Raw genomic sequence first — 14,961 nt, forward strand, 5'->3', positions numbered from 1 at the left:
TCTTTCTTTCTTTCTTTCTCTTTCTTTCTTTTCAGAGTCTTGCTTTGTCGCCAGGCTGGGGTACAGTGGTGCCATCTAGGCTCACTGCAACCTCCCAGATTCAAGTGATTCCCCTGCCCCAGCCTCCTGAGTAGCTGGGACTACAGGCATGTGCCACCACGCCTAGCTAATTTTTTGTATTTTAGTAGAGACAGGGTTTCACTGTGTTGGCTAGGATGGTCTCAATCTCTTGACCTTGTGATTCACCCGCCTTGGGCTCCCAAAGTGCTGGGATTACAGGTGTGAGCCACTGCGCCTGGCCAAATGCTTTAAACTTTTATATGATCTACCAGCTTATCAGTAATTTAAAAGGTGGATAATATTGAGTGTTGATGAAGGTGGTTAGAAATTGGTATGTTGGCCGGGCGCGGTGGCTCAAGCCTGTAATCCCAGCACTGTGGGAGGCCGAGGCGGGTGGATCACGAGGTCAAGAGATCGAGACCATCCTGGTCAACATGGTGAAACCCCTTCTCTACTAAAACTACAAAAAATTAGCTGGGCATGGTGGCGCGTGCCTGTAATCCCAGCTACTCAGGAGGCTGAGGCAGGAGAATTGCCTGAACCCGGGAGACGGAGGTTGCGGTGAGCCGAGATCGCGCCATTGCACTCCAGCCTGGGTAACAAGAGCGAAACTCCGTCTCAAAAAAAAAAAAAAAAAAAGAAAAAAAGAAATTGGTATGTTGATGGAAATATATATTGGTAAAACTATTTCAAGGCTGATTACCCAGAAGCTATTAAACTTGCATGTCCTTCAGCCTTGCCCACATCCAGTTTTCTGCCGTTATAACCTAAGTGCACATTAAGAGATACGTGATTAAATGAACTGTGTGATGCCTCCATACTACGGAATGTTTTGCAAATGTTATACAAAATGAGGTAGGCCTGTGTACTAGCAAGAAAAAGAGCTCCCAAGATGTACCGTTAATGAAAAAAGCAATTGCAGAAGATAGCTATGTAGTGTGATCCTGTTTCCATAAAAACAAGAATGAAAACTGCATGTGTTTATGCAAATCTATATGAATAGTTAGGAATGTGGATATGGAACAGTATGTCCCAAGTTGATTGTAGTGATGTTCTGTCTGGAGGGTGAGTGCAATGGTGAGAGCACCAAAGGGCTACTCTGCATTTGCATTATAATAATCACGTTCTTTAGAACGAGAAAAGATCTGTGTTTTGTGGAGGTAAAAGGAAAAAACAGGCTGGGTGCAGTGGCTCATCCCTGTAATCCCAGCACTTTCAGAGGCTGAGGCGGGCGGATCGCCTGAGGTCAGGAGTTCGAGACCAGCCTGGCCAACATGGTGAAACCCCGTCTCTACTAAAAATACATAAATTAGCTGGGCATGGTGGCACACGCCTGTAATCTCAGCTACTGTGGGGGTTGGGGGGGGCGTTTAGGGGGCGGCGAGGCAGGAGAATTGCTTGAACCTGGGAGGCAGAGGTTGCAGTGAGCTGAGATTGCACCACTGCACTCCAGCCTGGGGCGACAGAGCAAGACTCATCCCCCCCCAAAAAAAAAATTTAAATGATCTCTTTGTGTCCTCCCTTAGGAGAAAGCCCAAAGCTTGTAAACTCTCACAGGCCCTTGAAATCTGTGCCCAGCTTTCTGTCCAGCATCCTTTCTGGCCCCTGGACCCCTTGCTCACTGTGTTCCAGCCACACAAGCCACCTTCAGTTGCTCAGATGGACCAGGTTTCTTCCCACCTTTATGTAGGTTGTTTTCTCTGCCTGAGAGACTCATCCTCCGCTCCATTCCTATTCCCAACTCCACATTCTGATCTGTTTGCCAGGCAAAGTCTTGGTCATCCTTGAGGAGCCTCCCCTGACTTCCCTCCTAGGTGCCTCCTGACCACCATCAGACCAGATCAGGCCTTCCTCCTGCAGCCGTTATGCCCTTGGTTTTCCCTTCATGACGTTCATCAGAGCTGTCATTAAGTGTTTAATCTCTGTCTCTCCCCCTGGTCAGGGACATTTGTCTTGTTCACTGTGGTACAGGCAGCTCCCACCTGAAAGAGTGGCACATGGTAGGCCTTCAGTAAGTATTGGGATGAATGAACGATGTGCTTTATTTGGTCTATTTCAAGGGATGCTATGATTATGTGAAAAATTTAAAGAATAGTATAAAATAATTCACTAATGTATGAAAGCATTATCATACTCTGATAATTATATACAGTTTAATCAACGTTGTAAGCTTTTTTCTTCCTTTGTACATCTGTCACGTATTTTGTTTCTATTATTAAATATAAATTTTTGGCATTAAATACTTTTAAGGTTATGATTGTTTTAGGAATAATATGACTAATCCCTGTTACTTTCTATCCCGAAACACTGTACTTTCACACCAGTGTGTGGCTTATGCATGAAAACTAAGTTCTGTTACTCTCTTCATGCAAAAGATTCTAAGACTGGCTTATTTTTATAACATAGACATACACTGATACTTCAGTTTGGGAATTCTTGCACTGTGCTTGAGGGGCTGGCATTTTTATTTACAATAATAAAATGACCCCACAGCAGTTCTGTATAGTGTCTGAGTATGTACTAGTCACAGTCTTTTAAGCATGTGATGTTTCCTAAACAGGCAGATGAAGCATATTCCATCGGCCCTGCACCCGCCCAGCAGAGCTACCTTTCTATGGAGAAAATCATTCAAGTGGCAAAGACCGCTGCTGCACAGGTGAGGGTTGTGAAGAGATTTGCAGTGCTAAAGGAATAATGTTTTATGCAATTGATGTAGAGCTACTTACAGAAATTTTCTAATTTTAGCCCTTCCCAAGATCTTTACATTTGATTATTGGATTATCATTGTAAACTAGGCATGTCCCATCTTATTTCTTAGCCAGTCTGCCTTTTTACTGAATCCTGTGCACTTTAGATTTTTTGGGAAGTAGGTGGAGAGAGGGTCTAAATTCTAAGTTCAAATTAGGAGAGAATTCAGCTCTCTGTCCTCAAAACTATTCAGCTCAAGTCCTCTGGGAGAAATAGGTAGGTAGAGCTCTAAATTACAAGGTAAAATATAAGCAAGCAAGAAAGATTTTTCCATCCCAACTTCCCAGTCTCCTTCTAGGGCCATGTAAGGAGCTTCAGGGAGACGGTTCAGGCATATGGAATTGCCAGGACTCTGAGATGATAACAAGGTCGCTGTTCAAGGGGGAAAAGTGCTCAGAGCGGCTGGAGCGAAGGCAGTGAGGGGCTGTGTCACTCAGGTATGGTCAGTAAAACAAATTCCGTTTGACATTTCAGCAGAAGGAACTTAGTTTAGGAATTAGTTCCAGTGTGAGAGCACTGAAGCGGGGCGGGATGTTGAAATTACCCCATAATAATAACAGAAATTGACAACCACCCTTTGGGTTGGAGGAGAGACTGGCAGAGGGACCTTCTGCAGCTGTCGTCAGATCTGTGGAGGGGCCTCCCTGGCTGCAGGGGGCTTAATGAGGCTGGTTCTCCAAGTTCCAAAAGAACCTGAAGACTGGAGCCAGCGGCCACTGCCCTGAGCGAGGAAAGAAGCTTCCTCGTCCACGTTTCCCTACAGCGACCCCTACTGGCGAAACCTAACAGGAAGCCCACTGGCAAAGAGGCAGAGCCCCTTCACAAGGCGCCAGCTGGAATCGGTTTGCAGCTGGGAGAACCAACTGACAGGAAGAAAGTGGTAGGAGACGATGGGGCAGAGGGAGCTAGAGGGAGGTAGGGCTAGCGTCATTTACAACATTATAGGTCTTTGTTTTTTTGAAACAAGGTCTTTGCTGTGTTGACCAGGCTGGAGTGCAGTGGCACCATCATGGCTCACTGCAGCCTCCAACTCCCAGGCTCAGGTGATCCTCCCACGTAGCTGGGACCACAGGTGCACACCACCACGCCTGGCTAATTTTTTATTTTTTGTAGAGCTGGGGTTTCTCCATGTTGCCCATGCTGGTCTTGAACTCCTGGGCTCAAGTGATCTGCCTGCCTCAGCCTCCCAAAGTGAGAACATTATAGGTCTCAATAAGGAGCTTGTGTTTCATTCTAAGAGCCATTGGGAGATTTTTTTAAAGCTGAGGAATAAAGTGATCTGCTTTACTTTTTAATGAAATCACTGTGGCTTCTGGGTGGGGAAATGGATGATTGGAGTGGGGCAAAGGTTGGGACAGTAACAGTGAAAGACCACAAAACAATTAGGAGTAAATAGCCATAGAGTTGCCCGTCACTCTCACCTGAGTTCCTGCTCCTTAGAAATTTTATCTCCTCTAGCACTTTGATCATTCAGCGTTGGATTTCCTGTTCTAGTCATGTTTATACTTAGTGTTTTGTTTCCACGTTTAATATAGAGGTTGGCTCCTCCTTTGTGCTGTCCTAAGGGAAGAACTCACATCTTACACCGTTTTTTAGCATACCTCCTAGCAACCCAGTGAGCCTGTACACAGTCCTCAATTTATTTTTGTTTTTTGAGACACAGCCTCACTTATCCAGGCTGGAGTGCAGCAGTGAGGGTTCAAGCAACCCTCCTGCCCCAGCTTCCCAAGTAGCTGGAACTACAGGCTTGCATCACCATGCCCAGCTGATTTTTTAAATTTTTGTAGAGATGGAGTCTCCCTACGTTGCCCAGGCTGGTCTCAAACTCCTGGCCTCAAGTGATCCTCCTACCTCAGCCTCCCAAACTGTTGGCATTACAAGTGTAATCCAGTGCACCCAGCCAAGTCTTTAATTCAAATTAGTGAGTATGTGTAGTTGTTTTGTATTGATGTGTCCCCAAATCAGTGTTCTCTTCTTTAGAATCAGAGTTCCTAAACTGAATAGGTATTAATTTATACAAACATGTATTTAAAATATGCTTGTTTATAAAGCTTTTTTGGTTGTAGCTTGAAATAAAAGGTCCCTAGGAAGGTAAGGAGATGATACTACGTGGACATACATATACATTCCCACACATATATATATCACCTGTCCACAGGAATTCAGGCACTTTAACATAAATATCACTTTATGTGTTTATCATGTGTTTAAGCATAAATGCTGTGGTATTATTACCTTCATCTTATGGGCATCAGATCTAATGCACACAAGGTGGCATGATGTTATTCCAAGTCATCTAAATCTTGCTACTCAAAGTGTGGTCCACAGACCAGCACATTTGGCATTCTTTGTGAGCTCATTAGAAATGCAGACTTTTGAGCTGGGCACAGTGGCTCACATCTGTAATCCCAGCTAATCGGAAGGCTGAGGCAGGAGGATTGCTTGAACCCAGGAGTTTGAGGCCAGCCTGTAGAAGATAGCAAGACCCCATCTCTAAATAAAAAACAATACAGCCTTTAAGTCCTACCCTAAACCCACTATAATTTGCATTATATGCAAAATTTGCATTTGTAGCAAGATCCCCTGGTGATTTGAAATCAAAACTTGTCTAATCATTGAAAGAGAAAGGATGAAACGAGTATTCTGTCTCCCAGCCCCTTTCCCTGTTCACTGGACCAGGCTGAGCAGAACTTTCTTGTGCTGCATTTTGGAAAAAGGGAAGTTGCTGTTTAATTGGAAATGTTTATTAATTAAAAATTACTTCCCATAGGCCAGTGAGCTTCCTTTTTATTTTATTTATTGCTTTCTCTTCTAAGCTGCCTCCTTCTCAAGAGTTGAAAATCCACTGTCAAGGCCGGGCGCGGTGGCTCAAGCCTGTAATCCCAGCACTGTGGGAGGCCGAGGCGGGTGGATCACGAGGTCAAGAGATCGAGACCATCCTGGTCAACAAGGTGAAACCCCGTCTTTACTAAAAATACAAAAAATCAGCTGGGCTTGGTGGCGCGTGCCTGTAATCCCAGCTACTCAGGAGGCTGAGGCAGGAGAATTGCCTGAACCCAGGAGGCAGAGGTTGCGGTGAGCCGAGATCGCGCCATTGCACTCCAGCCTGGGTAACAAGCGAAACTCCGTCTCAAAAAAAAAAAAAAGAAAATCCACTGTCTTTTTAATGACCATTTTTCGGAGACCATTTTTTAGTTTAAATAACAACGCTCTAGCAAATGTGTGATATGCTAATTCCAGGAACTTTATCAACTTTGTACCTGTTTAAAATAGTGTCATTTAGGTGCAGCAATAGCACAAATGATGAGAAAGGAATACTATTTATTTTAAAGTATGAATCAGAGAATGTTTGAAAAGAATAAAATATTTTTAGACAGTATTTTTAAAAGAATAAAATATTTTCAAAAACTTCATTTTGCCTTGATATTCAAGATTCGAGGTGGCTTAGAAAAATGAGTGGTGAGAACAAAGGATAAAAGAGCAAAAGCCAGGTAACCAGAGTGAGTAATGTTGGAATTAAATCAGAAAATTTAGCCTAAGTAAAGCTACTAGCTCTTTGCAGCAGTCCTGATCAGAAAGGAAATTTGGTGGGTTATAATTTACAAAGCTCTCTTTAATAAAAAGATAACTTGTCAATTAGGAGAGCAAACCTTGCTTTAATGTTGACTTTAAAGAAATGTATTGACCATCTAATAAAGGACATTGAATAACACTTGTATGATGATTTGAAAGAAGTTTTCTAAAACTCTAGAATTGTTCTTAATATGGCCATTTTAACATAAGCACTTTTAAAGAAAAAGTAAAATTGACAGGTGAGCTAAATTTCTGGTGATGCCTGGTGATATGCCTATATTGAGAAACTCGAGAAGATGTAAATATTTTTTAGGCTAGCTTTTTTTTTTTTTTTTTTTTTTTTTTTAAGATGATGTCTCACTCTGTCTGCCAGGCTAGAGTGCAGTGGTATGATCATGGCCCACTGCAGCCTTGAACTCCTGGGCTGAAGTGATCCTGCCACCTCAGCCTCCCAGGTAGCTGTGATGGGACCATAGGCGTGCATCACTATGCCCAGCTAATTGTTTGTTTGTTTTTGAAACAAAGTCTCACTATGTTGCCCAGGCTGGTTTCAAACTCCTGGGCTTAAATGATCCTTCCCTCTTGGCTTCCCGGCATGTTGGGGTTACAGACGTGAGCCAAGGCTCTGGCCACACTAGTTCTCTCGACTGCCAGTTGTCTTCTGTCTTCTCTGGTTGGGAGAGAGGTTGTAGTTAACCCTGTTTACAGATTAGAACCACCTGAGCTTTTCATGACACTCTTGCACTGCTTTGGAGAAGAGGCCTGTTGTAACTGGAAAGGAGCATAAAGAGGTCTGTGGAACGCTAGTGATGTTCTGATTCTTGAGCCGAACACTGGCTGCACAGGTGTATTCAGTTTAAAAAACAATGGACATAAGGGCCGTACACCTAAGACAGGTAACCCTTTTCTATACGTATATTATACTTTAGTCCCCTCAGTTATCTGAAGTAGCTCCTGAGCATGACTGTTTTGTAAAAGCGCTCCATTTTTTTTCTCATGTGCTACCAAGAGTTAGGAACTTTGTTACAGGTACTTAAAAATCACTGACAAGTAACTTAAATGCATATAGCAAGTCATTTACTAAATACAGGTACTCTGTAGTTGACCAAAAGGAAACCCAAATGTTTTAAGTATCACAGATGAAGGTAGGAAATTCTTGGTGTCAGGTCCCAGGGTCCGGATCCAGCCCTTGCTGAAGTCCAGTGCGAGTGGGTGGATGAGCAGAAAGAACACTTGGGGGCATAGGCAGGTAAATATGATTTTATTAATCAGCAGCTCTTACTAGCAACTTACTTATACTAGCTCTTTCACACTGTGCACCTTTACGTGAGCTGCCTGCTCTGGCTCTGTGGCTTCCGCCACCCACATACCTACAGCCACACGGCTGGCTCTCCCCTGCCTTCAGGGTCAGCAGCTTAACTCTTTCCCTCTCTGGGCATGAGCAAGCTGAGCTGTGTCCTGGCTCCCACCTGTCTGGCTACAAGATGGACAGCTTTGGCTCTTTCTCTCTGGACGCCAGTGCTGCCACCATGTCAAGCCATGTTGAGCCAAGCTGAGCCCCAAGAGCCCCTGTACAGTGTTAGCAGAGCAATTACGCCTTTTGCAGACAATAGTGGCATAGAGCCAAGTATGAGCTTACACAAACAGGTTTTATAACAAGTGGGGCATGTGCCTGCACCCTAAACTTGCTGAGTCATGCAGGTCTGGATGTCCGCGACAGCCTATGTGTTGACCATAGCTTATTACCTTAAACTTGGTAATAAGAATTTAAAGACTATGACGTGTCCCCTTCACTGTGGAAAAGACACTTTTCATGTTTGCTTGAAGGCAGAGCCAGTTTTTGTCTATTTGAGGGTAGAACCAGCAACAACTTTGCTTGTGCTTTTGAACAAGTTACCGAGCAAAGTGAATACAAACTAAAAGGTTGGAAGAAATTATTTTGGCAGAGATTTAAGGAGGAAAAGAGATACAAGTTTTCTGTGTTTACTAATAAAGGCATGTTAGTACTGTAAATGGAAAAATATCAACAGGTTTGCAATCTTATGACCCACGAGGGTGAAGTGACAACTCAATACATGCCTGAAGCAAGGAAATTAGCCCACTGGTAATAGTGGTGCTGTTCTTTTCCATTTTAACCCATTCAGATGCTCTAGAACATCATGGTTTGGGTATATTAAATTGTTCTTCCTAAGAGAAAGTAGTTAAACTTCTTAAGGTTGTTCTCAGAGTGACTGAATTTTATTTTCCCAAGGAGATAGCTCCTTTTGATTTTACTTATTGTTACGGTTTCACTGTGTCCCCACCCAAATCTCATCTTGAATTGTAACTCCCAGAATTCCCACGTGTCATGGGAGGAACCCGGTAGGAGGATTGAATTATGGGGGCAGGTCTTTCCTGTGCTGTTATTGTGATCGTGAATGAGTTTCATGAGGTCTGGTGATTTTAGAAATGGGAGTTTCCTTGCACAAGCTCTCTCGTTGCCTGCTGCCATCCATGTAGGTTGTGACTTGCTCCTCCTTTTCTTCCACCATGATTGTGAGTTCTCCCCAGCCATGTGGAACTGTAAGTCCAATAAACCTCTTTCTTTCGTAAATTGCCCAGTCTTGGGTATGTCTTTATCAGCAGCATAAAAACAGACTAATACAGAAAATTGGTTCCAGTAGAGTGGGGCACTGCTGAAAAGATACTTAAAAGTGTGGACATTACTTTGGAACTGGGTAACAGACAGAGGTTGGAAAAGTTTGGATGGCTCAGAAGACAGGAAAATGTGGGAAAGTTTGGAACTTCCTAGAGACTCATTGAATGGCTTTGCCCAAAATTCTGATAGCAATGTGGACAGTAAAGTCCAGGCTGTGGTCTCAGATGGAGATGAGGAACTTGTTGGAAACTGGAGCAAAGGTGACTCTTGTTATGTTTTAGTAAAGAGACTGGTGGCATTTTGTCCCTGCCCTAGAGATATATGGAAGTTCAGACTTGAGGCAGGTGATTTAAGGTATCTGGCGGAAGAAATTTCCAAGCAACAAAGCATTCAGGAGATGACTTGAGTGCTATTAAAGGCATTCAGTTTTATAAGGGAAGCAAAGGGTAAAAGTTCAAACAATTTGCCGCCTGACAATGTGATAGAAAAGAAAATCCCATTTTCTGAGGAGAAATTCATAGGTAGCAAGGAGCCAAATGTTAATCCTCAGGACAATGGGGAAAATGTCTCCAGGGCATGTCAGAAGTCGTCATGGCAGCGCCTCCCATCACAGGCCCAGAGACCCAGGAGGGAAAAAATGGTTGCGTGGTCCAGGCCGCGTCCCCATGCTGTGTGCAGTCCGGGGATTTGGTGCCCTGAGTGTCAGCCACTCCAGCCATGACTAAAAGGTGCCAAGGTGTACTGCTTGGGCTATTGCTTCAGAGGGTGGAAGCCCCAAGTCTTCGCAGCATCTGCAGGGTGTGGAGCTTAGGGGTGCACAGAAGTCAAGAATTGAGGTGTGGGAATCTCGCCTAGATTTTAGAGGATGTATGGAAACGCCTGGATGTCCAGGCAAAAATTTGCTGCAGGGGTGGGCCCTTATGAAAACCTCTGCTAGGGCAATGCAGAAGGGAAATGTGGGGTCAGAGCCCCCACACAGAGTTCCTATTGGGGAACTGCCTAGTGGAGCTGTGAGAAGGCCACTGTCCTCCAAACCCCAGAATGGTAGATCCACTGATAGCTTGCACCGTGTACTTGGAAAAGCTGCACTCAACACTAGCCTGTGAAAGCAGTCAGGAGGGAGGCTGTACCCTGCAAAGCCACAGGGGTCGAGCTGCCCAAGACTATGGGAACTCACCGTTTGCATCTGCATGACCCGGATGCGAGACCTGGAATCAAAGGAGATCATTTTGGAGCTTTAAGATTTGACTGCCCTGCCTGATTTCAGACTTGCATGGGGCCTGTAGCCCTTTTGTTTTGGCCAGTTTCTCCCATTTGGAATGGCTATATTTACTCAGTGCCTATACCCCCATTGTATCTAGGAAGGAACTAGCTTGATTTTGATTTTACAGGCTCATAGGCAGAAGGGACTTGGCTTGTCTCAGATAAGACCTTGGACTGTGGACTTTTGAGTTAACGCTAAAATGAGTTAAGACTTTGGGGGACTATAGGGAAGGCATGATTGGTTTTGAAATGTGAGGAAATGAGGTTTGGGAGGGACCAGCTGCAGAATGATATGGTTTGGCTCTGTGTCCCACGCAAATCTCATCTTCAGTTGCAGCTCTCACAGTTCCCACATATCATGGGAGGAACCCAGTGGGAGATGATATAATTATGGGGACAGGTCTTTCCTGCACTGTTACCGTGATAGTGAATGAGTCTCATGAGATCTGATGGTTTTAAAAATGGGAGTTTCCCTGTGCAAGCTTTCTCTTTGCCTGCCACAATTCACGTAAGACGTGAATTGCTTCTCCCTGCCTTCCGCCATGATTGTGAGGCCTCCCCAGCCATGGGGAACTGTGAATCCAATAAACCTTTCTTTTGTGAATTGCCCAGTCTCAGCTATGTCTTTATCACCAGCATGAAAACAGACTAATACAGTATGAAAGGAGAACATTTATCTAGTACACCAGAAAGTTATATTGAATTCAGTGTCTGTTTTTTAAATCCATTTTTTCTTTTTTTTCCATTTTTAGTTTTTTAAAAAATTTATTTAACTTTAGATGCACACTGTATCTGGCATTTCTCTGCATGTTATCCCTCTCCAATCCACCCTCTGCTCTCTCTCCCCTATCCCCCACAACTGCCCCCAGTGTGTGATGCTCCTCTCCCTGAGTCCACGTGTTCTCATTGTTCAACACCCACCTATGAGTGAGAACATGTGGTGTTTGGCTTTCTGTTCTTGGGTCAGTTTGCTGAGAATGATGGTACCAGGTTCATCCATGTCCCTAAAAAGGACACGAACTTGTTTTTTATGGCTGCATAGTATTCCATGGTGTAGTTGTACCACATTTTCTTTGTCCAGTCTATCACTGATGGGCATTTGGGTTGCTTCCAGGTGTTTGCTATTGTACACAGGGCTGCAATGAACATACGTGTACATGTGTCTTTATAGTAGAATGATTTATAGTTCTTTGGGTATATGCCTAGTAATGGGATTGCTGGGTCAAATGGAATTTCTGTTTCTAGGTCCTTGAGGAATCGCCACACTGTCTTCCACAGTGGTTGAACTAATTTACACTCCCACTCCCACCAACTGTGTAAGAGTGTTCCTATTTCTCCACATCCTCTCCAGCATCTGTTGTCTCCAGATTTTTTAATGATCACCATTCTAACTGGCATGAGATGATATCTCAATTGGTTTTGATTTGCATTTCTCTAATGACCAGTGATGATGAGCATTTTTTCATATGTCTGTTGGCCTCATATATGTTTTCTTTTGAAAAGCGTCCGTTCATATTCTTTGCCCACTTTTGAATGGGGTTGTTTGCTTTTTTCTTGTATATCTGTTTTAGTTCTTTGTAAATTCTGGTTATAAGCCCTTTGTCAGATGGGTAGATTGCAAAAATTTTTTGCCATTCTGTTGGTTGCCGATTCACTCTAATGATCGTTTCTTTTGCTGAACAGAAGCTCTGAATTTTAATTAGATCCCATTTGTCTATCTTGGCTTTTATTGCCATTGCTTTGGTGTCTTAGTCATGAAGCCCTTGCCTATGCCTATGTCCTGGATGGTTTTTCCTATGTTTTCTTCTAGTGTTTGTATGGTGTTAGGTTTTATGTTTAAATCTTTAATCCATCTGGAGTTAATTTTAGTGTAAGGTGACAGGTAGGGGTCCAGTTTCTGCTTTCTGCACATTGCTAGCCAGTTTTCCCAACACCATTTATTAAACATGGAGTCCTTTCCCCATTGACTGTTTTTGCCGAGTTTGTCAAAGATCAGATGGTTGCAGATGTGTGGTGTTTCTTTTGGGGCCTCTGTTCTATTCCATTGGTCTATGTCTCTGTTTTGGTACTAGTATCATGCTATTTTGGTTACTGTAGCCTTGTAGTATAGTTTGAAGTCCAGCAGTGTGATGTCTCTGGCTTTGTTCTTTTTGCTTAGGATTGTCTTGGCTATGCAGGCTCTCTTGTGATTCCATATGAAGTTTAAAGTGGCTTTTTCCAGTTCTGTGAAGAAGGTCATTGGTAGCTTGATGGGGATAGCATTGAATCTGTAGATTACTTTGGGCAGTATGGCCATTTTCACGATGTTAATTCTTCCTAACCATGAGCGTGAAATATTTTTCCATCTGTTTGTGTCCTCTCTTATTTCATTGAGCAGTGGTTTGTAGTTCTCCTTGAAGAGGCCCTTTACATCCTTAGTTAGTTGTATTCCTAGGTATTTTATTCTCTTTGTAGCAATTGTGAATGATAGTTCGCTCTTGATTTGGCTCTCTGTTTGTCTGTTACTGGTGTATAGGAGTGCTTGTGATTTCTGCACGTTGATTTTGTATCCTGAGACTTTGCTGAAGTTGTTTATCAGTTTGAGAAGATTTTGGGCTGAGATTGAATTCAGTATCTGTTAAAAAGAAGGGAGACTAGTAACAGACACTTTGGAAATGCAATTAAGGAAACAGTTACATTCACAATAGCAATCAAATACTTAGGAATAAAGTTAGCAAAAGCAGTTCAAGACATATTTACTGAAAACTGTAAAACATTGCTGAGAGAAATAAACAGATATTTCATCAGAACACTCAATATTGTTAAGGTGGCATTATATATTTAATGCGGTCTTTATCAAAATCCCAGCAGGCTCTTTAAAAAAAAAATGACAGGCTAAATCTAAACTAGCCAAAGAGCCTAATATATAGCTAAAACAGTTTTCAAAAAGCTTAACTAATTTGTAGGGTTTAGACTCTGTTTCAGAAGTCATTATGCCAAGTGCAGTGGCTCACTTCTGTAATCCCAGTACTTTGGGAGACCAAGGTGAGTGGATCACTTGAGGTCAGGAGTTTGAGACCAGCCTGGCCAGTGTGGTGAAACCCCATCCCTGAAAAATACAAAAATTAGCCAGACATGGTGGCAGGCACCTGTAATCCCAGCTACTTGGGAGACTGAGGCAGGAAAATTGCTGGAACCCAGGAGTCAGAGGTTCCAGGAAAGCAAGATCATGTCATTGAAATCCAGCCTTGGTGACAGAGCAAGACTCCATCTCAAAACGAAACAAACAGACAAAAAAATTATAAAGCTGCAATAACCAAAACAGTGTGGTATTGGTATAAGGATAAAAACATAGGTCAGTAGAACATGATAGAAAATCCAAAATTTGGCCAGGTGTGGTGGCTCACACACCTGTAATCTCACACTTTGGGAGGCTGAGGTGGGCGGATCACGAAGGCAGGAGATCAAGACCTTCCTGGCTAATACGGTAAAACCCCATCTCTACTTAAAAAAAAAAAAAAAATTAGCCAGGCATGGTGGCATGTGCCTGTCATCCCAGCTACTCAGGAGGCTGAGGCAGGAGAATCGCTTGAATCCAGGAGGCAGAGGTTCCAGTGAGCTGAGATTGCGCCACTGTACTGCAGCATGGGTGACAGAGCGAGACTCTATCTCGAAAAAAAAAGAAAATCCAAATATAAACTCAAACATATGTAGTCAGTTGATTTTGAATAAAGGTGCTGAAGTATTTCAATAAAGGAAACGAGGATTTTTTCAAAAAATGGTGCTGGAGTAATTTGATATTTCTATAAAAAGATGAACCTAAATTCTAGATCCTAGACTCTTACCTCACGCCTTAAACAAAATAATAAATTTACAGTATATTATAGACCTAAATGTAAGAGTTAAAACTATAAAACTTCCTTTTTTTTTTTTAAGACAGGGTTTCACCATGTTGGTCAGGCTGGTCCTGAACTCCCGACCTCAGGTGATCCGCCCACCTTGGCCTCCAGAGTGCTTGGATTTCATATAAAACTTCTAAAAGAAAGTATAGGAGAAAATCTTTGAGACCTCGGATTAGGCAAAGATTTCTTAGACACAATACTATAAGAAAGGTTTATGAAAGAAAAAAATGATAAATGGACTTCAAAGCTTGAAATTATTGCTAAGAAACTCAATTTTTAAAAAATATGCAAAATATTCGAATAGATCCTTCACTAAAGAAGGTACACAAATGACCAGAAAGCCCATTAAAAGATGTTCAACATGTAAGCTGTTAGGGAACTACAAATCAAAACTTCAGTGAGATACTACTTCATTAGGGTACTATAATCAAAAAGAGATGATCACAAGTATTGGTGAGGACTTAGAGAAATTGCAACCCTTCTCCATTACTGATGAGAAGGTAAACTGGTACAGCCACTTTGGAAAACAGTTTTGCAGTTTCTCAACAGATTAAACATAGAGTTACTTTATGAACTAGTACCTCCACTTCTTCAGTATATACCCAAAAGAAATGAAAATACATCCACATAGAAATTTATATCTGAATGTTTATAACAGTAGTATTTACAGTAGCCAAAAAAGTGGAAACAACACCAAAGTCTATCAACTGATGAAAGGATAAATAAAATGCAGTATAGCCCTACAGTGGAGTATTATTTTGCCATCAGAAAGGAACGAAGTACTGATTTGTGTCAAAA

General features: G+C 42.6%; 1 protein-coding gene across 5 annotated transcripts in view; it reads left to right on the plus strand.

Moving 5' to 3' along the window:
* MCCC1 (methylcrotonoyl-CoA carboxylase 1) overlaps positions 1 to 14,961 on the plus strand; it is an 85,653-nt gene that overhangs the window by 9,219 nt on the left and 61,473 nt on the right. For 4 of the 5 annotated variants that reach the window (XM_032298488.1, XM_032298485.1, XM_032298487.1 and 1 more), the window contains one exon: positions 2,621 to 2,716. The exons of the other annotated variant lie outside the window; for it this stretch is intronic. In XM_032298488.1, coding sequence (XP_032154379.1) covers positions 2,675 to 2,716 — 42 coding nt within the window. In that variant the 5' untranslated portion in view covers positions 2,621 to 2,674. The remainder of the gene's footprint in view (positions 1 to 2,620; positions 2,717 to 14,961) is intronic. 5 annotated transcript variants of the gene reach the window in all.

Source organism: Sapajus apella, unplaced genomic scaffold (genome assembly GCF_009761245.1).
Source record: "Sapajus apella isolate SASKATOON/1434 unplaced genomic scaffold, GSC_monkey_1.0 scaffold38, whole genome shotgun sequence".
NCBI lineage: Eukaryota > Metazoa > Chordata > Mammalia > Primates > Cebidae > Sapajus > Sapajus apella.